Source organism: Hyperoodon ampullatus (genome assembly GCF_949752795.1).
Source record: "Hyperoodon ampullatus genome assembly, chromosome: 16".
In the NCBI taxonomy this organism is placed as follows: Eukaryota; Metazoa; Chordata; class Mammalia; order Artiodactyla; family Ziphiidae; genus Hyperoodon; species Hyperoodon ampullatus.
This window is the reverse complement of record NC_136929.1, coordinates 59,556,750-59,584,720: the sequence shown is the minus strand read 5'-3', so window position 1 is coordinate 59,584,720 and position 27,971 is coordinate 59,556,750. Positions and strand designations below refer to the sequence as shown.

Here is a 27,971-nt window from a genome sequence, read left to right as displayed (position 1 = left end):
ACATATTAATAAAACTATCAACAATTAAATACAAAGAAAAAATATTAAAAGCAGCAAGGGAAAAACAGCAAATAACATACAAGGGAATCCCCGTAAGGTTAACAGCTGATCTTTCAGCAGAAACTTTGCAAGCCAGAAGGGAGTGGCAGGACATATTTAAAGTGATGAAAGGGCAAAACGTAAAACCAAGATTACTTTACACAGCAAGGATCTCATTCAGATTTGACGGAGAAATTAAAACCTTCATACACAAGCAAAAGTTAGGAGAATTCAGCACCACCAAATCAGCTTTACAACAAATGCTAAAGTGAGAGAGTGGCATGGACTTATATATACTACCAAATGTAAAATAGCTAGTGGGAAGCAGCCGCATAGCACAGGGAGATCAGCTCGGTGCTTTGTGACCACCTAGAGGGGTGGGATAGGGAGGGTGGGAGGGAGATGCAAGAGGGAGGAGATGTGGGGACATATGTATATGTATAGCTGACTCACTTTGTTATAAAGCAGAAACTAACACACCATTGTGAAGCAATTATACTCCAATAAAGATGTTAAAAAAAAAGCACTTATTAATGTGCCAGTTAAGTTTACCAACTGTTTTAGTTTTAAAATGCCAATTTCTATATTACATAGGTATACAGACCATTAGGTGGTCAATTATGTTTATAGACACATATAAGACACTGGAATTGATGTTTACTAATTAAATAATAGGTATTTTATTCAGATATTCCCCAAGAGGAAAGTACATTTATTTTTGTTCACACAGGAGGTATGTGGATATTTCCTCTAAAATTCAACTAGTATACATACCTATCATGATAATAGATAAAATGAAACAGACAATTCCAAATGATTTGACTGTAGAGCAACTGCCAACAATATACTGCTTGTAGAAGTGTAAACTGGTACAGCCTCTTTGGAAACCTTTTTCTTTGCCATCAGTGGGGTGGGAAAAAATAATCTTACCCTAGAGGGAGGCAGCAGCTATTTGGGGAAAATAATAGTCCTCCACAATAAGGGAAGACAGAATTAGTAGTAGAAGTTTGGTGTTTGAGGGAATATGAGGAGAGTTCAATTGTATTTGAGGTATTCTGGGATGTATAAGTAGAGATAAACAACAACAAAAAGTAATAGTTACTATTTGAACATATATATTCCCTATGACCCATGCACTCCACTATTAGGTATATACCCAAAAGAAAAGCATGCACATGTATAAAAGTAGTGTACAAGAATGTTCTTGAGGAACTACTTGTGATAATCAAAAACTGGAAACAACCCAAGTTTCCATCAATAGTAAATTGAAGCGATTAAGGTATATTCATAGAATGGAATATTATGCAGCAAATACTATGCTACACGTGGTAACATGGATAAATCTCATGCATATAATGTTGAGCAAAATAATATATACAGTATAATTCTATTTATGTAAAATTCAAATCAGGCAAAATTATCCTTGGTTTGGGGAGGAAAAAGGGGATACTGTTTTGGAGAGAGGGGTTGCTTCCTGGGAAGGGTTGCAAGGGTAATCCTTCCCAAGAAGTGTCTTGGAGGTGCTGGTAAAGTTCTATTTCTTGACCTGAGGGTGGTTACAGGGGCTTTGTTCACTTTATTTTTTTAATTGGGCTGCACAGAAATGATTTGTGCACTTTTCTGACATATGTTCGTTTAAATAAAGACATTCTGAAATCTTAAAACAGTTTGGATAAAGCAAAATTTCCACCTCTTGCCAACAAATCTCTCTTTCCTGAAAAGAAGAACCACTGTTAATAAATGCATATGTATGTGTCCAGAGCTTTTCTTCCTGTGATGTATGTGTATATGTACACTTGGAACTGTGTGGGTTTTTTTTCTTTTTTCAACTGTTAGTCTTTAAATTGAAAAAGTAATAAATCCACAAGATTAAAAAATATTCAAATGGTACAAAAGGTTGTATAGTAAAATGTAAACTTTTTCTGGGGTCAGTCCCTGCTTATAATTTCTTGTATAACTTTCTGTCATGTGTTTACATGTCTGTGCATATTTGTCTGATTTTCAAAATGTTCTTTTCTGAAAAATTACACAACTGCATTTCAGGAATTTGAATCCTGGGCATTCTATCTGGTGGTAAGAAGATATATAACAGTACTTTGAATATATAATGACCATGGTTTATTACTGAAAGGGAAATGTTACGAGAGCTGAAAAAGCAGAATTCAACTTCTATTTCTACAAACATCTGCATAATTTTTGACAAAAAAAATCTTGCTTTGTATTAAGCTAATGTAAGAACATAGAAACGATCATGGGAAAAACCATTTTTGTAAGAAGCCTTCTTCTCATTTAGTATCTCCTATTACAGAAGTTTATAATCAGATTCACTTTAAAGAATTTTCAATATTCCATGGATAATTTTCAGTTGAATGCATTTCCTTATTTATTCAGTGCTGCTTAGAAGTTATTCTTTATTTCCTCCTCACTTCAGCCCAAATTACATTTCTTATAAGTCAACAATTTCTACAGGATTCTGGGGCACAGGATTTGACAAACTACAGTCACTTAACTAGAGAATTGGGAATTATTCTAACTGTAGAATATCTAGGAGTTAATTTAATAGAAAATCAATTATTTTTAGACCAGGATCCATCAACATTCCATGACCATTATGTTTCATTTCCTTAAGATGTTGTTCCCTTTAGAGTTTGGTGATCCTGTCTTTCACAACAGGTTTAAGTGTGTATGTATATATATACATGTATATGTATTTCATTAAAATACTGTAAAATATTTAATGTTTTAAGTTTTAGAAACAGCTAGGTGGCAATACCTTGCAAGGCTGCAGAAAGGTTTTCCAGGAGGTGGCATATGCCCTAAATTGGTATCCAGTATATGGTGCTGTTTCTCTCATAGCCAGGACTCGCGAGTCCAGGTCAAAGAATCAAGGGGTGGAAATAGGAGGGGGTACCACTCTCTTGTAATAGAAATATAAGAGATTATTATCCTGCAAGGTTGCTAGATATTAAAGCAATATAAACTGTGTTTCTATTTACCAACAACAGGACATGAAATTTCACACACACGCACACAATTTCTAATAGCTTAGATATACCAACTTCAACTTCAAGGACTGAAAGATGTCAATTCTCTCCTAACTGGATCTATAGATGCAAAGTACTCCAAATCCAAATCTCAGCAGGCTGTGTATGTGTATATTGATAAGCTAATTCTAAAATTTATACGTAAATGCCAACATATCAAGACACTCTCAAAGAACAACAAAGTGAGATGGTTTGCCCTACTAGATACCAAGACTCCATTTAAAGTATTGGTGTATTCCTGGCACAGGAATAATCAAACAGATCAATGGAATAGAATTAATAATCCAGAAACAATTCCACAAATATATGGTCACTTAACTTATGGCATAAATATCACTGTAAAGTGATAGGAAAATGATAGTCATTTCAATAAATGGTGTGAGATAATTCAATATACGTATGGAAGAATAATCAAATTGAACCCATGCTTGACACAACTCACAGAAATCAACTCCAGTGGATTTCTGAATAAAATGTTCAAAGCAAAACTATACTTTTTAGAAGATAATATAGGAAAATATTTTCATTGCCTCAGTGTAGGAAAGAATTAAAAAACAATACACTAACTCTAGATAAAAAGAACTGATAAATTTGACCACATTACAATTAAGAATTGTTCATCAAAAGACACTAAAGAGTGTGGTTACAAGGATAAGAGAAAGCATTCACCACACTGGTGACTAACAAAAGGTTTATATCCAGAATATATATCAAGAGTTTTGACAAATCAAAAAGAAAAAACAGTATCAAACTAGAAACTGTCCAGATGTCCACCAAGAATAGAAGAGATAAATGAATATACTGTTGTATATCCATACATGGAATCCTATACAACAATGAAAAGAACAAATTTCAGCAACATCCAATAAGAATGAGTCTTAAAAACAATGTTGTACAAAACCAGCAAGACACAAAAAAACAGTTATAGTAAAGATTACTTTAGTTAAAGATCAAGAATAGGCAAATCTAAACAATTATTGCTTAGTGATGTATGCATAGATAAAACTATAAAGAAAAGTCTGGAAGTAATTCCCATAGAAGTAAGGATAGTGGTAACCTCCAACTAGAGAGGGTATTGTGATGTAGAAGGAACACACGGGATTTCTAGGGTGTTGGCAGTATTCTACCTCTTAGTCTGGCTGGCAGTTATAAGATTTACGCTCTATAATCATGTGCTATATATTTGCTTTATGTACTTTTCTCTATATACAGGTTATAGCTTACAATTTAAACAGGTTTTGAAAACATAAGCTGAGGAGATGTTCCATGTTTTCTTAAATTCTGTATTTGTCTATTTGGCATCTGTTCAACACAGGGCCAATTATTTTAACCAGATTTTCTTATTTTCTGTGTTCTTGATGCTCTGGCATTGATGGCTGAGCTGGCTGGGGAGAGACTGCCTGTCCCAGGGCTAACCAATTCTTAGAGGTAGCAAAGGGCTCAGCCAGAAGCACACCTCTCATATGCAAACCAACCAATTTCAAGTCTACAGCTCCAACTAACCCCCTTACTGAACTCTTACACACCAAGCCAATATTTCCGCTGCCCTAAATCATCCCACTGCCAAGTAACAGGAAACTAAAGACCACCCGTATAGCCCCAAATCTGCCAGAATTATTTTTTTTTATTTTCTTAAAATTGAGATATAATTGGGCTTCCCTGGTGGCGCAGTGGTTGAGAATCTGCCTGCTAATGCAGGGGACACGGGTTCAAGCCCTGGTCTGGGAAGATCCCACATGCTGCGGAGCAACTAGGCCCGTGAGCCACAACTACTGAGCCTGCGCTCCGCAACAAGAGAGGCCGTGATAGTGAAGAGGCCCGCGCACCACGATGAAGAGTGGCCCCCGCCTGCCGCAACTAGAGAAAGCCCTCGCACAGAAATGAAGACCCAACACAGCCAAAAATAAATATAAAAATAAATAAATAAATAAGATTACTATTAAAATTGAGATATAACTGATAGAACATTATATTAGTTTTAAGTGTACAACGTAACGATTTGATATATGAATATATTATAAAATAATTACCACAGTAAGTTTACTCAACACCTACCACCACACATAGTTACAAAGTTTTTCTTGTGATGACTTTTTTTTTTTTTATTAGTTTCTGCTTTATAACAAAGTGAATCAGTCATGCATATACATCTGTTCCCACATCCCTTCCCTCATGCATCTCCCTCCCTCCCACCCTCCCCATCCCACCCCTCCAGGCAGTCACAAAGCACCCAGCTGATCTCCCTGTGCTATGCGGCTGCTTCCCACTATCTATCTACCTTACATTTGGTAGTGTATATATGTCCATGCCTCTCTTTCGCTTTGTCACAGCTTACCCTTCCCCCTCCCCATATCCTCAAGTCCATTCTCAAGTAGGTCTGTGTCTTTATTTCTGGCTTACCCCTATGTTCTTCATGACATTTTTTTTTCTTAAATTCCATATATATGTGTCAGCATACAGTATTTGTCTTTCTCTTTCTGACTTACTTCACTCTGTATGACAGACTCTAGGTCCATCCACCTCATTACAAATAGCTCAATTTCATTTCTTTTTATGGCTGAGTAATATTCCATTGTATATATGTGCCACATCTTCTTTACCCATTCATCCGATGATGGACACTTAGGTTGTTTCCAGCTCCGGGCTATTGTAAATAGGGCTGCTATGAACATTTTGGTACATGTCTCTTTTTGAATTATGGTTTTCTCAGGGTATATGCCCAGTAGTGGGATTGCTGGGTCATATGGTAGTTCTATTTGTAGTTTTTTAAGGAACTTCCATACCGTTCTCCATAGTGGCTGTACCAATTCACATTCCCACCAGCAGTGCAAGAGGGTTCCCTTTTTTCCACACCCTCTCCAGCATTTATTGTTTCTAGATTTTTTGATGATGGCCATTCTGACTGGTGTGAGATGATACCTCATTGTAGTTTTGATTTGCATTTCTCTAATGAGTAAAGATGTTGAGCATCCTTTCATGTGTTTGTTGGCAGTCTGTATATCTTCTGTGGAGAAATGTCTATTTAGGTCTTCTGCCCATTTTTGGATTGGGTTGTTTGTTTTTTTGTTATTGAGCTGCATGAGCTGCTTATAAATTTTGGAGATTAATCCTTTGTCAGTTGCTTCATTTGCAAATATTTTCTCCCATTCTGAGGGCTGTCTTTTGGTCTTGTTTATGGTTTCCTTTGCTGTGCAAAAGCTTTTAAGTTTCATTAGGTCCCATGTGTTTATTTTTGTCTTTATTTCCATTTCTCTAGGAGGTGGGTCAAAAAGGACCTTGCTGTGATTTATGTCATAGAGTGTTCTGCCTATGTTTTCCTCTAAGAGTTTGATAGTGTCTGGCCTTACATTTAGGTCTTTAATCCATTTTGAGCTTATTTTTGTGTATGGTGTTAGGGAGTGATCTAATCTCATACTTTTACATGTCCCTGTCCAGTTTTTCCAGCACCACTTATTGAAGAGACTGTCCTTTCTCCACTGTACATTCCTGCCTCCTTTATCAAAGATAAGGTGACCATATGTCCGTGGGTTTATCTCTGGGCTTTCTATCCTGTTCCATTGATCTATCTTTCTGTTTTTGTGCCAGTACCATACTGTCTTGATTACTGTAGCTTTGTAGTATAGTCTGAAGTCAGGGAGCCTGATTCCTCCAGCTCCATTTTTCCTTCTCAAGATTGCTTTGGCTATTCGGGGTCTTTTGTGTTTCCATACAAATTGTGAAATTTTTTGTTCTAGTTCTGTGAAAAATGCCAGTGGTAGTTTGATAGGGATTGCATTGAATCTGTAGATTGCTTTGGGTAGTAGAGTCATTTTCACAATGTTGATTCTTCCAATCCAAGAACATGGTACATCTCTCCATCTATTTGTATCATCTTTAATTTCTTTCATCAGTGTCTTATAATTTTCTGCATACAGGTCTTTTATCTCCTTAGGTAGGTTTATTCCTAGATATTTTATTCTTTTTGTTGCAGTGGTAAATGGGAGTGTTTCCTTGATTTCACTTTCAGATTTTTCATCATTAGTATATAGGAATGCCACAGATTTCTGTGCATTAATTTTGTATCCTGCAACTTTACCAAATTCATTGATTAGCTCTAGTAGTTTTCTGGTAGCATCTTTAGGATTCTCTATGTATAGTGTGATGACAACTTTTAAGATCCACTCTCTCAGTAACTTTCAAATACAATACAGTGTTGTTAACTATAGTCACCTTGCTGTGTATTACATTCCTAGGACTTATTTATCTTTTAACTGCAAGTTTGTACCTTTTGGCCATCTTCACCCATTTTGCCCACGCCCCCCCATAACCACCCACCTCTGGCAACTACCAATCTGTTCTCTGTATCTATAAGTTCATTTTTAAAAATATTCCATACATAAGTGAGACCATACAGTAATTGTCTTTCTCTGTCTGACATTTCACTCAGCATAATGCCCTCAAGGTACATCCACATTGTGGCAAATGGTAAGGTTTTCTTCTTTTTCATGACTGAATAATATTCCATCGTGTGTATGCATATACATATCCACATACATATACATATACACACACACCACAACCTCTTTATCTTTTCATCCACTGATGGATACATAGGTTGTTTCCATGTCTTCACTACTGTAAATAATGCTGCAACAAACACAACACAATAATGCTGCAACACAAAAATGTACATACATTTTTTCCAGACAGTGATTTCACTTCCTTCAGATAAACACCAAGAAATAAAACTGCAGGATCATACAGTTCTATTTTTAATTTTTTGAGGAATCTCCATACTGTTTTCCATAGTGCCTGTACCAATTTATCCATACCTTCCTACCAACAGTACACAAGGGTTCCCTTTTCTCCATATCCTAGTCAATATTTGTTATTTCTTGCCTGCCACAATTATTAAATAGCCAATCCTAAGCTACTTACTCTACACTGTTGTGCCTTTCCTGAGAAAACACCAATTTAATGGCTTTGGCCTAGGCTTTCCTCTTGTTCCTGCTTCTGCCTCCTGACCAAAACCTGATGTTTACCCTGTGGTCCAACATGGCATGGTGTGCTCCCTTCTTTCAGGAAATGTAAGTAATCTGCCTTCAATGGCATTTGTCTATGTCATTACTTTTGCCTTCAATGGCATTAGTCTCTCTATGTCATTACTCAGTCACCTCCATAAATCAAAATCAAGCATGTACAAATGAGAAAATAATTATAGAGTTACAAAATAATAATTAAAAAATTAATGAAATGGAGAAGATTCTGATAAAGAAGCCAGATAGGCACTGAGTTTTGAAAGATCTTAGCCAAAAGTTTAAATGCATTCTATATTTTTGGAAGGTAAATGAGTAAAAATTAGAGAAGGTAAAGTTAAATTAGGAAAGTAATGAACCACACAAGAAACCAAAATATCTGAACTTTTCTTTTGATGGTAGCAATAGTGAATACAGCCGGGAGCATTCCACTTGTGCTTAAAGTTCAAATTCCCTAAAGCATATGTGGGGGTTCTAACAGCGCAGCACAAGCACTCATAAACGCTTTACCTGCTCTATCAGGAAAGGATACAATCTCAAATCAAGGACATGCTTGAGAATGTGAAATGGTATAGCTACTCTGGAAAACAGTTTGTTAGTTTCTTATAAAGCTAAACAGAGTCTTACCAAACAATCTAGCACTGATGTTCCTAGATATTTATCCAATTGAGTTGAAAACTTACATCTATCCAAAAACCTACACATAAATGCTTAGAGCAGCTTTATTTATAATCACCAAAAACTAGAAACAATCAAGCTGTCCTTTAACAGGTGAATGAATAAACCAGGACATCAAACAATGAAGTATTATACAATAGTAAAAAGGAGCTATTGAAATAGCCACAAGAAGAAATTTTCCAGACCATATTGCTAAGTGAAAGAAGTTGGTCTGAAAAAGCTACATACTGTATGAATCAAATTATAAGATATTCTGGAAAAAGACAAAAATTATAGGGACAGTAAAAATATCAGTGGTTGCCAAAGTTTCAGGGGTAGGGAGTGAGGGAGGGATAATAGAGCACAGTGGAGTTTTAAGGCAGTTAAACTGTTCTGTATAATACTGTAATAGTGATATACAGCATTACACATTTGTCAAAACCCATAGAACTGTACAATACCAAGAATGAACCCTGATGTAAACCATGGAACTTAATAATAATGTATCAATAATGGTTTATTAATTGTAACAAATGTACCTATTAAGATGTTAATAATAGGGGAAACTGTGTGGAAGAGGCATATGAGAAAACCACTCTGCTCAATTTTTCTGTAAACCTAAAACGCTCTAAAAATAAAGTTTATTAATAGAAAAAAGGGGAATGAAATTCTTCAAACACAAAAAATAGTTCAGGTGCTACCAATCAAAATGAATGATAAATGTCTATTATAGCTTCCCTAAAAGCAACACTAGCAGTAATGATATCAGGAGAGATTCCCTCTAGTATAATTCATAAGCCAAAAGACCCACTATGTATAATGTGACATTGTATAAAATATGTTTGCTATAAAAAATTAGAAAATATTAATGAGGAGATAGATAATCTGGATGGCCAACCATAAGAAAATTAATTTGATATCAAGGAATGGAACAGAAATCTCATATTCCCAAGAAATAGAATAATATTCCCAAGAGAGTAAAGACAAGGGACAACCTGTTTTCCTAAATTTTTAACATCATGCATGTACCCGAGAGTTCCTCCTGTCAGGAACTGTCTTTAGCTTGCTTCTTTACTCTGGGCACCAACCAGGTACTGTCATATCACCACAGGCAAGCTCTAACTTGGCCATGCTTGGCATACCAGTAAGTAAGTTCCTGAGTTAAGACAAAGATGCATGTTGTCAGTTGTTATCTACTTACTGTTATCTACTTTTCTTCAGTTCCTTCCATTCTACCATAGCTATTGGTCCACTCTCTTACACTTATACTTTAGTTTGTATCCATCATAATTATCTATTATCTTACTATAACTATCTCTGTTGACTTAAGTCCTGACTGACATACCTATGTAGTTTCTTCAGTCTTTTAAACATTTATTAAGTGCTTCAATTCAAATTTAGCAAATATTTACTGAGCTCCTTCAAGCTCATTTCACCCTCATAGCTACAGCTACTCTAAGCAGCTATTACTACCTCTATCTTATAGAGAAGCAAACATACACAGAGAAGTTAAATACTTTGTCTTAAGTCACCCAAATCAAATCTAAGTCTATCAACCAAATCCTATGCTCTTTCCACTCATTTTTCTCTCTCCCTATCAAACTACAAGGCACTCTCTTTGCTAGTTAGAATTTAAGGCTTTATTCCACCTCTTGACACCTGATTTTTCAAACCCTAACTAAAAAAAATTAGGTCCTCTAGACCTAGTGACTCTCCCTGATCCTTCAAATTTTGCTCTAGTGTGCTCTTCTATTCCCAGCTCCTTTCTCTATATCCATCTACACAACTACTACTATATGCTAGCCATGGTGCCCTCAAGATTTCAAGAAAAATTCTGCCAATAGAATCTCCTTTTGGGCGAAAAGAGAGAAATAAGTCTTGAGAGGGCACTGTGGTCTTGTTTCAGTCTACTGTCTTCCCTTTAACAGACTATACACTGTAGCAACTATATCAGTGTACTGTAATTGGCTGCTTAATAGATTCTTTCTTGTATTACACTATAAACAACTTGAAACCAGTGATCTGCCTGAAGCAACAATGATAACTGAAAGCACTCCCAGAGCCTCGAAGTAAATGAATATCTGCCACATCTATTATTTTTAAGGGAGAAAAAAATCGTAACAGACTTAAATTTGACTATAAAAAGCAACTTTAGTGAAAAGAGGTTGCTGCTAAAAGCTATCAGAGCACATGTGAAAATCAAAACCAATATATACTTTAGAACGCAAGCTAATCACTCGATTTTTCAATAGCCAAGTTAACAAAGTAGTCCCTTATCTTGTAAGCAAATAATAATTGTCCACTGTAGACACGAAGTTTGTAAAGTAACAAAATAAGACTACATTATTTTAGTTTCCCAAGGAAGCAGTATGAGTAATGGAGCAAAAAAGCTTTGTGTGATCTTGAGCCTTTCTGAAACTCATTTTGTTTCATCTGCAATAGGGACAGGATTGCTGAAAGAATTAAATAAGATCATAAAGTTCTTAGCACATGTTTTTTATATAGTGAGAACTCAAATTGTTCCTTCTTCTTATTATTATTTATTATGTCCTTAATCTTTGTTTCTTCACTTAAAATATTAAAATCACTACCATACAGAGTAGTTGTGAGAACTAAGTACATTGCTTGGCACATAACAGGTACTTATAAAAGTCCTTCATTCCCATCCCTTTAGGATTACTGGGGGAATGAGGCAAATTCAACAAAATAAGAGAACTTTATTTATAAAGCCCTGGGTTGGGAGAAAAACACACCACGAATTGTGCGTTTGCTTTTGGGAGGGGGGATTCTGGTGAGGAGAAAAGAAGAAAAAGAGATAACATTTTATTATAATATAATGCAGGCAGTCATTTAATCACATAATTAAGTCATGATTTCATAATGATTTGAAATAATGATTTATAATAATCATTAAGGTACAAGGTTAAACTTAGTTAAAAAACACTCAAGGACTAGTATATTGTCTGTCTAAAGTAAAACAAAAAAAATTTCAGTGGGAACTAAATATAAACACAAGAAATTTAATCATTAATTAGTGAGACATTTTAGAAGCAACTTCACAAAGTCTCATTATTTCATCGTCCTATAAAACCAAAACAACATTTTGAACTGGAGTTTAAAATATGAATTAACAGGAACCTACTGTTGTGATGCCTCATTCTGTTCTAAATTTTGCATTCTTCTGAAAGAAATACATGTGTACTAGACATAAGAAAATAAACATTTCAGTTTCCTTACCTGTTGTGTTCCATCTGCACTTACAATAGGGGCAGATAGAAGAGAAATATCACTACTTAAAATCTGAGTGGTATCCAGTAGTGGTGGATGTTCTGCCATTATCAATAAGACATTAATATACCGGATAACCCTCCAACTCTGAAAAACAAAAATATATAGCCATTTGTGTGTACATCGTTAAAAATATATTAAAATATAATACATTCAAGATAAAGATATATTCTTGTCAAAGGAGATTTTACAATACTCTGTTGACGGCTTTTTTTCTGTCAACGGATCATTAAGGAAATATATTTCTTATTTACCAGATGTCTGTCAATGTAGACAGCAAACCAAGATACACATCAGGAGCTTCTATTTAAATTCCATATCTGGGGACTTCCCTGGTGGCAAGTGTTTAAGAATCCGCCTGCCAATGCCGGGGACACGGGTTTGAGCCGTGGTCCAGGAAGATCCCACGTGCTGCAGAGCCTGTGCGCCACAACTACTGAGCCTGCACTCTAGAGCTCGAGCCACAACTACTGAGCCCACATGCCACAACTACTGAAGCCCGCATACCTAGAGCCTGTGCTCCGCAACAAGAGAAGCCACCGCAATGAGAAGCCTGCGCACCACAATGAAGAGTAGCCCCCACTCGCCACAACTAGAGAAAGCCTGTATGCAGCCACGAAGACCCAATGCAGCCAAAAATAAAAATAAATAAATTCCATGTCTGTCTGTCTCTCTATCCCTTCCACCTCTATATAATGTTTATTTAATTTAACCACCACTACTTTAGCTAAACAGTGGGATAGGAACTAAAATGCAGTGATTGAATGAGGCAACTCTATCACTGATGTTTTAATCTGAGCTGAGAAGGTGTTTATGAAGGCCCAGTTTCCCCTCATCACCCTACCAGTCTCTAGGAACTCACAAGAATTATAATTTTTCACTGATTCTTCAAACGGCAAAATTTGAGAAATTTGCTCAGGATTAGAAAAAGAATCTTCAAGTTTTAAGTATTAAGCTCTGGCTTTGGTCTTCTGTCATTCTGGTTTTATTATTTTTTTCTAAATACTTTACAATAAGCCAAATCATTTCAGTGATACAAGCACATACACTTAGAACTCTTTAACTGTATATACAGTATCACTTATATAAAAAGTAAAAGATTTGATATAAGCAATATTAGTCTACCATATATAACATCAACCATTAAAACATCAGCAAATTACAAGTCAAAATGAGTACAATTGAGCTCAATCATAAATTTTATCAAATCTATACTGAAAGACAAAATAACAAACATTTTTGGATGCTTGCAGCATTCTACAATTCAGCAGTGTCAAAATGTTTAACTTTTATAAGACATTAAATTCATGCTACTTATTTAAAAATCTTGAATCTTTGCAGAAAACTTTCATACAAGTTGATTTAACCTAAAAACAGTTTTCTATTTAGATATATAAACACTGTTTTTTTTGGTTTTTTTTTTTTTGCGGTACACAGGTCTCTCACTGTTGTGGCCTCTCCCGTTGCAGAGCACAGGCTCCGGACGCGTGGGCTCAGCGGCCATGGCTCACGGGCCCAGCCGCTCCGCGGCATGTGGGATCTTCCCAGACTGGGGCACAAACCCGTGTCCCCTGCATTGGCAGGCGGACTCTCAACCACTGCGCCACCAGGGAAGCCCAACGCTGTTTTAAGATTAAAAAAAATATTCAATACAGGTATCTACTTCAAGATTTTATACTTAAAACTATAGTATGGAACATTTTGTATTTTTTAACTATCTCATAAAAATGCATGCCATTTAAACATAACATATATAAATATTTATATAATAAATACATATGATATAAACACATGTATGTTTTATATATACAGTATATAAAAATTTTTATAGACATATATAAATGAAGGGGCAAATCTAAATTCTGGCTTAATCTGTATTGCTATATTTCTTAAAGTCCAACAAAATCACTGAGTACCTTAAATCATGTCAAATAATTTCACTCTGTGGAACACACAGAGAATTATATATAAGATGGGAAAGAGTCAATGTATTTTCCCTCTTGCATGTCATAAGATTTAGTTCAAGAAGAAACATTTTAGGAAGCTAACTCAGGATTAACCAGAGAGGGTCTTCCCTGGTGGCACAGTGGTTGAGAGTCCGCCTGCCGATGCAGGGGACACGGGTTCGTGCCCCGGGCCGGGAGGATCCCATATGCCGCGGGGCGGCTAGGCCCCTGAGCCATGGCCGCTGAGCCTGCGCGTCCAGAGCCTGTGCTCCGCAACGGGAGAGGCCACAGCAGTGAGAGGCCCGCGTACCGCAAAAAAAAAAAAAAAAAAAAAAAAGGATTAACCAGAGAAAGTTTATAAGTAATTTACCTTTTAAAATTAATAAATTAAAAAAATAACAACCACTGAGAATTTTTCTTTTGTCATAGTATCCTAATATTTTATTTAATATGCTTAGTTAAAACTGCAAGCCACCATTATTACAAAAATTTTAGAATGTAATGCTGAAGTACAACCATAATTTGGTTTTAAGAGGTGGACTGGAAGCTTTACAAATAAAAATAGAAATTTCTTCTGAATCTCCAGTTAATTCCAAGAACAGTGGTATTATACAATGAAACTGAAGCCATATGCTATGTTTTAATATTATCATTCCATTTAAGGTGTTATCTCTGATTTTACTCTTTTCAAAGCTATAACATCGTTTCATTTATGAACTGCCTTCTTTTATGGCCATATTCATCGCACTACATGCAAAGTAGCTGGTTTTATTTCAGCTTGCAAATTGGAAACTTCAGTCATGCAACTAAAATGTTGCATTTAGAAACCTAAAAATTCCTTTCATTCCCGCATAGAGAACACTGTCAGCTTCTTTCAATCAATTTCTTCTAATTTTGTTACTAGTAAGTTCCTATGTTCTCATCTTATCTTGTGACCACAAATACCCACTTGTTTTAAGTTATGCATCTATTTTTGCTTGTTTTTTTAATAATGTAATATTTGATATGTGCAAAAAAGGGGAGAAATGATCTGTTCCATCTGCTAATTTCCATGGAATACATATTCCTCCATGTCCCATTTCAAGCCATCATGGTTTAAAAATCGACCTGAAAATGCCTGAATTTTTAACAATCAACTTTTGTACACAAGTACAAGATGGCTCCAGCATATCTGTTTATATCTATATCTATATATCAATATTTGACCATCTATGTGGTAATAATACAATAAAATATTAACATTTGGGGAGTCCATGTGAAGAATAGCTGGATATCTTTGTACTATTCTTGCAAATTTTCTATTAGTCAGAATTCTAGCTAATGTCAAATTAAACAATGTTTAAAAAATTGATGCCAGGTAGACTGTATGCATATCTGAATGCAAAAAGTAAGACAAAAAAGCTTCTAGAGATAACACAAAAGAATATCTTCATAACTGTGACACAGAGAAAGATTTTTTAAACAGGGTATAAATTATGTTTCTTAAATCATAAAGGAAAAGAATGACATATTGAACTTCATGAAAATTAAGAACTACGATTCATTTACAAAATCTTTGAGAGAATGAAAATGCAAGCCACAGACTGAAAAATATTTACAACACATATAACTGGAAAAGAAGACATATTTAGTATATATACAGGCCTCCTACAAACTGAGTTTTTAAAAAATAGAAAAATGAGATGAGACTTGAATGTGCTCTTCACAAAAGCAGAAATTCAAGAGACCAATAAACTTATGAGAAGATTCTCAAGTTCATTATTTATTAGGAAAAAGCTAATTAAAATCATAATGAAATACCACCACATACTAGGATAGTAGAAATGGAAAAGACTGACAATATCAAGTATTAGTGAGGCTACAGAGCAACTAGCACACTCATATGGAATGTGAATGAAAACTCATAAAATCACTTTGGAAACCAGTTTGATACTACCTACCAAAATTGAACATATAAATATTCTATGACCCAGTTATGATCCAGCTATTAGACTCCTGGTATATACCAAAAAGAAATGCATGCACATGCGCACCAAAAGATAAGTACATAAAGGGATGTATAGTGGCATTATTATAATGTATAGCAGCATTACTCTTTAATAGCCCCAAATTGTAAATAAGCTAAATGTCCCTCAACAGTAAATGGTAAACTATATCTGATTCACCCAATGGACTACTATACAGCAATGAAAATTAATGAAGTAGTAATATAGAGAATAATACAAATAAATTTCACAAATACAATGTGAGTGAAAAACACACAGAAGAGTACATACTGCACAATTTTATTTATAGAAAGTTTAAAAACCAATAAAACTTGTCTGTGGTATTAAAAATCATGTAGTGATTGCCTTTGGAAAGGAAGAAAGGATGGGGACTGGGAGGGGCATGAAGGCAATTTTTTGGGTGCAGGTACTGTTCTACGTCTTGACCTGGGAGGCTGTTGTATGGTAACTACTAGTGTATTATAAACTGAACTGTACACTAAGTATGTACTTCTCTGCATATAGTTCAATAAAAATTTTTAAAGGTAAAATGAACACACGATCATCTCAACTGATGCAGAAAAAGCATCTGACAAGATTCAACACACTTTCATGATAAAAACACTTAACAAACTAGGAATAGAAGGAAACTACTTCAACATAATAAACGCCACATATGAAAAGCCCACAGCTAACACCATACTCAGTGGTGAAAGACTGAAAGCTTTTCCCTAATCGGGAACAAGGCTAGAATGCCCACTCTCACCACATCTATTCACAGTATTAGACATAGTAATAGACACAGTATTAGACATTAGACATAGGCAGAGCAATTAAGCATGAAAAAGAAATAAAAGGCATACAAACTGGGAATAAATAAGTAAAACTATCTTTGTTCACAGATGACAGGATCTTACATGTAAAAAACCCTAAAGGTTTTAAAAAAAACTATTAGAATAAACAAATTCACTAAAAATGCATGATACAAAATCAATGCACAAAAATCAGTTGCATTTCTATACACTAACTGAAATGATCTGAAATCTGTTCCATTTACAATAGCATTAAAAAGAATAAAATACTTAGGAATAAATCTAACCAAAGAAAACAAAGATTTGTATACTGAAATCCATGAAATATTGCTAAAAGAAATTAAAGAGGACACAAATAAATGCAAAGACATCCTGTGTTCATAGTTGGAAGACTTAATACTGTTATGATTCTATGATACCCAAAGCAATCTACAGATTGAATACAATCCCTATCAAAATCTCAATGGCATTTTTTTCAGAAATAGAAAAATTCATTCTAAAATTCATATAGAATCTGGGACTTCCCTGGTGGTCCAGTGCAGGGGACACTGGTTCGATCCCTGGTCGGGTAACTAAGATCCCACATGCCGCGGGGCAATTAAGCCTGCATGCCACAACTACTGAGCTCTCCCGCCTCAACGAGAGACCCCGAGTGCCACAAACTACAGAGCCCATGTGCTCTGGACCCTGCGAGCCACAACTAGAGAGAAGCCTGGCACCACAACAGAGACCCCAAGTGCTGCAACGAAGACCCCACACAGCCAAAAAAAATTTAAAAATAAATAAAATAAATATTAAAAATAAAATGAAATAGGACTTCCCTGGTGGCACAGTGGTTAAGAATCTATCTGCCAATGCAGGGGTCACAGGTTCGAGACCTGATCCGGGAAGATCCCACATGCCGCAGAGCAACTAAGCCTGCATGACGCAACTACTGAGCCTGTGCTCTAGAGCCCGTGAGCCACAACTACTGAGCCCACGTGCCACAACTACTGAAGCCCTCATGCTTAGAGCCCATGCTCCACAACAAGAGAAGCCATCATGAGAAGCCCAGGCACAATGAAGAGTAGCCCCCACTCACAACTAGAGAAAGCCCGCGCACAGCAAAAAAGACCCAATGCAGTCAAAAATAAATAAATTAATTAAAAAATAAAAAAATAATAAAATAAAATAAAAACGCATTTCAAAGTTGCAGACATCAGTATACTTTACCCCTAAACACCTCAGGCATGTTTCAGTAGCTACTATTCAGTATTTAACTCTTTTTTGAAGGCAAAATTTACATATGATGAAATACACAAGTCTTAAGTATGCCATCCTGTGAGATTTCTTGAAATGAATTCTACTACTATCAGTACCTAAGTATCTGAAGTCCCACTGCTGCTCTAAGACGATAGCTTTCAAACTTTGGCATGTATCAGAATCACCTGCAGGATTTATTAAACAGACTGTTAGGCTCTACACCTAGTCTGTTTCAATAGGTGTGGGATAGGGCCCAACAATTCACGTTTCTAGTAAGTTCCCAGGTTAAGCTGATGCTGCTAGTCCCATGACCATACAGATTATAGATGTAAAACTAATTTTCACTAAGTATTAACTGATAATGAAGGAGTCAGGGTGATAACAATGTAAAGAATACATCATTCTTGAAGGGCCCAACCCAGATGTGAATACATTCTTATTCTTCAACTAGAAATAGATAAAAATAGTTTCCTTAAGGAGAAGAAAGCATTTGTAAGTAATCAAGTTTAATGAGGCCTTTGAAGTTGCCTTTGGATATTTCAGCCAAATCAATAGCCTATGAGCCAAATCAATTTTTCTCTCAGATTGAAACTGCTATTTCCTACAGTTTAAAACACACACACACACACACACACACACACACACGTTCATATGTTCCTAGGAAATGGCATCAAGCACATATAATGTGCTAACTACTATAGATTTAAAAAATAGCTTTATTTTGGTATAACTGACACACACATATACATATATATATATATATATATATGTATATATTTTGCTGTACGCGGGTCTCTCACTGTTGTGGCCTCTCCCATTGCAGAGCACAGGCTCCGGACGCGCAGGCCCAGAGGCCATGGCTCACGGGCCCAGCCGCTCCGCCACATGTGGGATCTTCCCGGACCAGGGCACGAACCCGTGTCCCTTGCATCGGCAGGCAGACTCTCAACCACTGCGCCACCAGGGAAGCCCAACTGACACATATTAAATAACACATTTAAAGTATACAACTTGATGAATTCTGACACATGAATACACTGATGAAACCACTACTATGATCAAGATAATTAACCTACCCATCACCTCCCAAATTTTCCTACTATCTATTTAAAATCCCAGGCTTTGCATTTCCATAATGACTAATGATGTTCAACCCGTTTTCATGTGCTTATTTACCCTCTGTATAGCTTTTTGGTTAAGCATCTGGTCAATACTTTTGCTCATTTTGTTACTGGATTGTTTTTTCTTATTCCTCAGTTTTGATAGCACTTTAATATACTTGGGTTACTAGTCCTTTATCAAATTAAGTGATGGCAAATATTTTCTCCCAGTCTATGGCTTGTCTCTGCATTCTCCTACCAATGTCTTTTGAGGAGAAGTTTTAATTATGACAAATCCAAGAGATTAATTTGTTATTTTATGGATGGTGCTTTTGGAGTTCTATCTATGAGATCCTTGTCGAATCAAAGGTCACAAAGATTTTCTCCTACGTTTTCTTCAAGAAATGTTAAAGCTTTAGGTCTTACATTCTATCTGTTCTATCAGTTGTTGAGAGAGGGGTATTAGAACCTCTGCTAAATTTCTTATTTGTATATTTCTCTTTGCAGTTTTATCATGTATAAAAATTTAGGATTGTGTCTTCTTCATGAATTAATCCCTTTATTATTACAAAATGACCCTTCTGTCCCTGGTAATCTTTGCTCTGAAATCTAACTTCTGATCTAATATAGTCATTGCAGCTTTCTTTTGCATAGTGTTAGCATAGTATATCTTCCAACCTTTTATTTTTAACTTATGTGTGTCTTTATATTTAAAGTGGGTTTCTTGTGGGTGTCATATACTTGGGTATTGATTTTTAAAAAATTGAATCCAATGATCTCTGTCTTTTAATTATAGTGTTTAGATCGTTTATGAGTGATTATTGATATAGCTGGGTTTAAATCTACCATCTTGCTATTTGTTTTCTATTTGTCCCATGTGTTCTTCATTCCCCTTTTCCTCTTTATCTGCTTTGTCTTCGATTATTTCTTATTATATCGTTTTATATCCCCACTGGCTTTATAGACTATAATCCTTTATTACTTTAGTGGTTGCTTTAGGGTTTATAATATGCATCTTTAACTTATCACAGTCTAATGTTTCACAGTCTAACTTATCACAGTTAAACTTACTACTTCAGGTATAAGTATCAGAACCTTAACAACAATCTATCTGCCCTTTCTCCCCTTCCTTGGGCTATTATTATCATATATTTTACTTTTACATATGTTATAAACTCCACAGTCATTATCATTATCATGTTAAACAGTCAACTGTCCTTTGAAATTACCTAAATAATAATAGTTTAAAAATCTTATATATTTACCCATGTAGTTATCATTTCTTCAGGCCCAGGTATCCATATAGTTTAATTTTCCTCTGCTTGAAGGACTCCATTTAACATGTCATTTAGTACAGGACTGAAGGTAATTAACTAATTCAGCTGTTGCATGTTTGAAAAGTCATTACTTTGCTTTTGAAAGATATTTTTGTTGGGTAAAGAATCCTACGTTGACACGTTTTTCTTTTAGTGTTTTAAAGATATTGCTACATTGCCTTCTAATTTACATTGCTCCTGACGAGCAATCTGCTATTACTTTTATCCTTGTCCTGTATTAATGTTGGTTGCTTTAGATTTTTTCCTCTTTATCATTGTTTTAAGTGATTTAATTATAATGTTTCTTGCAGACATTTATCTTTCTTGTGCTTATCATGCTTCTTAGTTTATAGTCTTTATCAAATTCAGAAAAATTTTGGCCACTATTTCTTCAAATATTTTTTCAGTTCACCTTTTTAAACAATTCTCTTTTCTCTGTATGTATCATTTTCAGCAGTTTCTATTGCTATGTCTTCATATCCAATAATCTTTTCTTTGGCAATGTCTAACATGCCATTAATCCCATCCAATGTATCTTGTCTCTGACACTGTAATTATAATCTAGAAGATACTTCTACATAACATGTTCAATCTTTCCTCTAGCTTCTCCAACATACTGAATACAAACGTAACTGTTTTAATGTTCCTAACTATTAATTCATCATCAATGTCATTTTGTGGCCAGTTTCAAGTGGCTGATTTTTCTCTTCATTGTGGTCTGTATTATTCTGCTTCTTTGCAAGCTTAGTAGTTTTGACTGAATGTCAGTCACTGTAAATTTTCCCTTGTTGGCTGCTGGATATTTCTGTATTCCTATAACTATTCTTGAGCTTTGCTATGAGATGTGGCTAAGTGACTTCGAAACAGTTTGATCCTTTTGGGTCTTGCTTTAGGCAAGAACAAAGTTATATTCTTGCGTTAGGCAGGAACACAGCTACATTTAGTCTAGGGTTAATTTTTCCCCACCACTGAGCCAAGACCCTCCAGAGTACTCTACCAAATGCCCTGAGAATTATGAGGCTTTCTACTCTGGCTGGTGGGAACAGGCACTATTTCTGGCCTTGTATAAGCCTGGATACTGTTTTATTTAATATATACTCTTTTTAGGTGACTCTTTCTGTAGCCCTGGGTAGTTTCCTCACAGGTATGCACTTAGCAGTACTGTGCTAAATACTCAAGGGGGACCTTCTTCAGATCATTGAGGTCCTTTTTATGTTCAGTGCTCTCTTCTCTGGTACTTGGACCTGCACACTATTCTCTTTGGACTGCCAGCTTCATCTCAACTCAGGGAGATGGGACCTACTTGGGACACCCCTCCCTGTGCCCTGGGAACTTTCTCCAGGCAATAGGCAGAGTCAATCTTAGGGCTCATGTTTTCCCTCTTCCGCTGCATGATATCTAACATCTTGAGTGCTACTGTTTCATGTATTTTTTTTTCTAGTTTTTTTTTTAGTTGTTTCAGACAGAAGAGTGAGTTTAGTCCCTTTTACTCCATCTTGACAGGGAACTGAATTCACTACTCTTAATTTTTAATGTACGCAATGGGCAGTAGAAAGGTAAACGAATTTATCACAAGTAGAACACAAATGGCAATGCTTTAAAAGCAAGATTTTTTTAAAAAGTATGGTCTGGGTTCACCAATGGAAGCCAACGTGCTCTTGATATACCCTTAACCGAAAGAAAAATCAATATTCTCTTTACAGATATTTTGGGAAAATGACACGTACTTTCTTAGATTTCTGCATAAGACTGAGTATTACTTACCAGCAACTTACAGAGTGAGTTCTTATTTACTAAAAAATGTGTTATCTATAAACTAAAATTAATATGTTTCTGGAGATTAGTTGGGCCTCTGATTCAGGATTCTACTAAGACATTTGGCTGCCATGCAACACAGACAGAATTACCACAATTTAGGGGAAGGATACTTTGTTATCTGTTTATCTATTATCAGTGCTCTCTTCAATTAGTTCTGGCTTTTGCAGTGTCTTCAGTTGGTCATGGTTTTAAATCTAATAGCTTTTATTTAGCAATTACTACATGTTTATCTTATCATTCTCATATTTAGTTTTCGGAGATGGTTGATTGATTAACCCTATAGTGTCCAATGGTGCATATGTTCATTAACAATATTTTTGGCTTATCACTTTATCCTTGTTGCTAAAGTAGATATATTCATAAACTTTCCAATTTGGCTTATATGGTGACATTTCATAAGCAATGTGCTGCTTGTGAATTTATATTAAATAACTTACAACATTTTTTTTTTTGCGGTACACGGGCCTCTCACTGTTGTGGCCTCTCCTGTTGCAGAGCACAGGCTCCGGACGCACAGGCCCAGCCGCTCCGCGGAATGTGGGATCTTCCCGGACCGGGGCATGAACCCATGTCCCCTGCATCGGCAGGCGGACTCTCAACCACTGCGCCACCAGGGAAGCCACAACATATTTTCTAAGTGCAACAACATATTTTTATATAGAGAGCAGTGATTATAGGGCATAGTTCTGTAATATAATAGGTTGAACCCCATGAAATTGCCACTTAAGGTCAGAAACATTAAAATAACAATTTCATATGGTTTAATCTAATAAAATCAACTCATTTTCTTAAACCGTAAATGGCAATTTATATAGATTGTCAGCAACGTATTCACTGTAACTTATTTATCTTACTCTTCTCCAATTCCTTGTTCACTGGAAAGGAAAGGTGAAAGTGGGTAGGATGGGTGGGCCTCAGTCTTTTATCCCTCTTAATTGAACAGAGATGTAAAATAAGGGTTGGGAGTTTGAGGGCCACTGCCATTATTCTCCTTAGTCAGATACACTAAATATAACTTAATTTAATAAGCAGTCAGGAGATACAGCTCCAGCCCCCCCCCCACTAAGAAATCACACCTTAATACTAACATGGAAACCTGATTAAAATAAGATTTCAAATGCAATCTTGTTGAAAAAGACATCACAAAGATACTTCCACTCAGGAAACTATGGGAAAAGAGAGCAGGAATTCTTCCAAGAAATCAACCCCAATCTGTTAAAAGACAGATAATGTGCACATGAATAAGACCAATAGATTTTTTTTGTTTTTAAGTACAGTCAGCCCTCCGTATCTGTAGGTGCGGATCGTGCGGATATTCGACTCTCTTGTACTACATCATTTAATACAAGAGACCTGAGCATCTGCAGGGGTCCTGGAACCAATCCTCTGCAGATGCTGAGTGACAACTGTACTTCTTAAATCCCAGTTTACAGCTCCTAGCTGTCTAGTGCTATTTTCAGAGCATTTGGGTTACCTTTAGAGCACAACGTAATTACATCTGGGACAATTCTATTTTCATCTACAAATATTTTATTGCCCTTTTGTAAAATACTAGCTTATATATTTAGATTACTCACTTTGCTTTTTCAGGGTTTCAGATTCTTGGTTATGTTTATCAGAATCACTTTGGGTTTAAGACAAAAAAACAGCAGCTTCTGAATATTTTCTGAACAAAGTAACACCTTAGCATCTAGGTTTACAACTGAAAGGTTTGAATTCCTCTGTAAAAGCTGTATTACTAACTTCACCATATTTAACATGTTTCCTTCATTAGTTTCTCCCAAATAGAGAATTTTATCATAAGATATAATAAGAAAATCAAGAAATATTTCTGTATTTTCCATGGGAAGTAAGATCTGTCTGTAGAACCCAGTATTTTAATATTGTCCTTTCTGAGATAACCATATTCTTTGTTTATAAATCTACAACTATGGCTGAGCTAAAAATTATTGCCTAAATTTGCTAATCTTTCCTCATCTTATCTTTAAAAAATCTTCCTTCTCTTTACTTTGTCTTCAGTTTAAGCTAACATCTCTCCTGAAATTTACTACCAACTTTCCTAAAATATTAGGTTCTAATATTAAAAGGGGAGATCAAAATATCCAGGCATATGAGACTTGAAAACAACTATATTCAAAATTATAATCTTATATTTGGAAAAGAAAATTGCTTTTATAATAGAAATTCATAAAATAAAGTATACTAAAATTGTCCCAGTTGGCATATATGGTTATATAAAGGTTGAGAATCACTAGCCTACAATTCTCACTTCTTTAACCTGCTGTAACACAGCTTCAGACCCAACACTAAACTGAAATTGCTCACTTTAAAAGCAACAATGATTTCAGACGCTAACTGGGAAGCTTTTGAGTGAAAGGATGTGCTATTAAAAATCACACAGGGAGGGCTTCCCTGGTGGTGCAGTGGTTGAGAGTCCGCCTGCCGATGCAGGGGACACGGGTTCATGCCCCAGTCCGGGAAGATCCCACATGCTGCGGAGCGGCTGGGCCCGTGAGCCATGGCCTCTGGGCCTGCGCGTCCGGAGCCTGTGCTCCGCAACGGGGGAGGCCACAACAGTGAGAGGCCCGCGCACCACAAAAAAAACCAAAAAACAAAAAACAAAAAAAATCACACAGGGAAACAGACATAAATCAAGGCCGGCCAACTAGAAGGTATGGTTCTAACAAGGACTAGTCACAATCACCAAATCCAAACCATCTTTTTTATTATTTGTTACGTCATGAAAGTTGTATGTTTTACACTTAAAAACATATGTACAGACATTATTTTTAACTCCTGCCCCATTCCAACTCCCATTTCCAGAGCAACCACTGTGGAATGTACCCTTTCAGACGTTTTGCTCTGCACTTATGTATGTATGAGGTTTAGGGGAGTGGTTTAAATAAAATTGCGTTGATCAGTGTCTTGTTTTTTCATGTAAAATATCTTAAGAGTTTCCTAAAGAAGTACACCTGTAGCTACTTCATTCTTCTTCATGGCTGTCTAATATTCTACTATGAGGGCATACTATAATTTATTCTAATGATGAACACAAAATGCTTTCATTTTTCTTCATATATTTCTCCCTCCACAAGGAACAATCATGTAATATTCTCTATGACCCTACAATAGTATTTCTGTGTTACAGATACACAGAAATGAAACTTCTGGCTTAGAAGTATGCATTTTCAAAATTGACAGAAACAGGGACTTCCCTAGTGGCACAGTGGTTAAGAATTCGCCTGCCAATGCAGGGGACACGGGTTCAATCCCTGGTCCAGGAAGATCCCACATGCCACGGAGCAACTAAGGCCGTGTGCCACAACTACTGAGCCTGTGCTCTAGAGCCTGCGAGCCACAACTACTGAAGCACACATGCCTAGAGGTGCTCTGCAACAAGAGAAGCCACTGCAATGAGAAACCCACGCACTGCAACCAAGAGTAGCCCCCGCTCTCAGCAACTAGAGAAAGCCCGCGCACGGCCGCAAAGACCCAATGCAGCCAAAAATAAATAAATAAATTTAAAAAATTTGACAGATACAGCTAAACTTTTACCCTAAAAAGATGAAGCTGTTTATACTCTGTTCAATAGTTTATGAGTGCCTACTTTCCAATTTGACACCTACTAAGGTTTTCCAATTTTTGCCAATTTTATTAGCAAAGATTAAAAAAAAATCATATCTCGATGTTTTCAATCTCTTACCACTGGTGTGTTTGAGCATCTCTTCAAAACTTTATAGGCTATATTTCTACTTCTATGAATTTCTGTACATTCTTTCTCATTTTCTACCAGGTTGACTTGGTTAATTTGTAGGCACACCTTATATACTCTGAATATTAATTTTGTCAACTGCATGTCAAATATTTTATCCCAATCTATTGCCTGCCTTTTTAAATGGCATCTAAGTTTGACGTCTTATTTGAAAAGGCTTTCACTACACTGACACTTTTTAAAAATTCACTTCTTCCAAAATTTTTGCCATTTTATTTTTTTACTTATATTTAGTCCAACTGGAACTTAGTTTTGAGAGTGCCACAAAGTGAGTACCTAATTATCTTTACCTCAACTGGACAGCCAATTGTCCCCCATCACTTATAGACTAGCTCTTCCATTACTTACTTGTTAATCATGCAATAAATTCTTCTGTAACCATGGAGCTCCTCCTGAATTCCTTATTCTGTTCCTTTGATCAACCTGCTCATTCCTACTCCAAATTCTTATTTTAATAATTATAATTGTACAGTATGTTTTAATCTTTGATGGGTAAGTTCCCCTTTGTTATGCTTCTTTTTGAAATTTATCTGGCCATTCTTGTGCATTTTTCCTTCTCAAAACTTGAAACATCAGTTTGTCAAATTTCATTTTAAAAATCCTGTTGGATTTCTAATTAGGATTACACTGACTGTATTAATTTGGTGAGAACTGCCAATTTTATAGTATTAAGTTCTCACATTCAGGAATATACTATTCCTCCATCCATTCAGATTTCTTGTAGTTTTCTTCAGATGGTGCTGCATATTTTTAAAATTTCTCAAGTATTTTATAATTTAGGCTTCTACTTTTCTTACTGTTTTTCATAGTTGGTTATTGCTAGTGTATAATAAAGCTAATGAATCTTCTAAATTTATCTCATAGCCAGTGGGCTTACTGAAATCTCTTTTTGACTCAAATCATTTTCTGTTGCCTGTCTTGTCTAAGTAGATAATCATATCAACTGCAACTAGTAACACTGATATATTCCAACTCACTCCCAATCCCCATTATTTCGAGGTTAATTATTTTTCTTGTTTCTTAACGCACTGGCTAAGACTTTGACCAGTGTTCCTATCTTTTAATGAAAGTAATTCTAATATTTCATTATGACATTTAATACAGGTTTCTGGTAGAGACCCTTTATAAGATTATTTCTTGTTGATGAAAACTGAATTTTAGAAAATGATTTTTTTTTTAGCACCAAAGAGATATAAACATACAGTTTTCCCCTTTAACCTATTAGTATAGTGAATTACATTAATATGCTTCCTAATGCTGAATCAATATTATACTCCTGGGATTCAACGTATCAGAACTGGTATGATTTAATAATTTTCAGAGCCAGGCTCTGGAGTCAGAATGCCTGGGTTCAAATCCCAAATCTTTCATTAACTAGTTGTATGATTTTAGGTGTATTATTTAACTTCTCTGTGCTTCAGTTTCCTCATCTTTAAAATGATGACAATAATAGCTACCTCAGAGAGTTGTTTTAAGGATTAAGGAAACTGATACATGAAAAGTTGTTTAGAATAGTACACAGAACATAGAAAGCATTTAATATATGTTAATTATTATCATTTACTGAGTGCCTCATATCTGCCAGCTGTAAGGTATGCGGCATTGCAGGAGTCAGCAAACTAAAACCCGTACACTGAATCTGGCCTCCTGCCTGCTTTTATAAATAAAGTTTTATTGGAACACAGTTATACCCAATGTTTATAATTATCTATGGTTATCTTTATGCTCCTACACCACAGTTAAGTAGTTGCAACAGAGTCCATATGGCCACAAAGCTTAAAATATTTGCTATCTGCTCCTTTACAGAACCCCCCCCCACAAAAAAAAACCCCTGTCGACCCGAGAAGTATTGTTCAAAATCGAGGAGTTCATAGTCTAATAGATGAGACACGCAAGTAAAAACATATATATGCTACAGTATGTTATATACACAGTCA

General features: G+C 35.7%; 1 protein-coding gene across 1 annotated transcript in view; it reads right to left on the bottom strand.

Moving 5' to 3' along the window:
* FNDC3A (fibronectin type III domain containing 3A) overlaps nucleotides 1-27,971 on the bottom strand; it is a gene marked incomplete at its 3' end in the record, with an annotated part of 166,991 nt that overhangs the window by 131,093 nt on the left and 7,927 nt on the right. Inside the window, exon 2 of the mRNA XM_079721855.1 lies at nucleotides 11,993-12,130. Within this exon, the coding sequence (XP_079577981.1) occupies nucleotides 11,993-12,091 (99 nt within the window). The 5' untranslated portion in view covers nucleotides 12,092-12,130. The remainder of the gene's footprint in view (nucleotides 1-11,992; nucleotides 12,131-27,971) is intronic.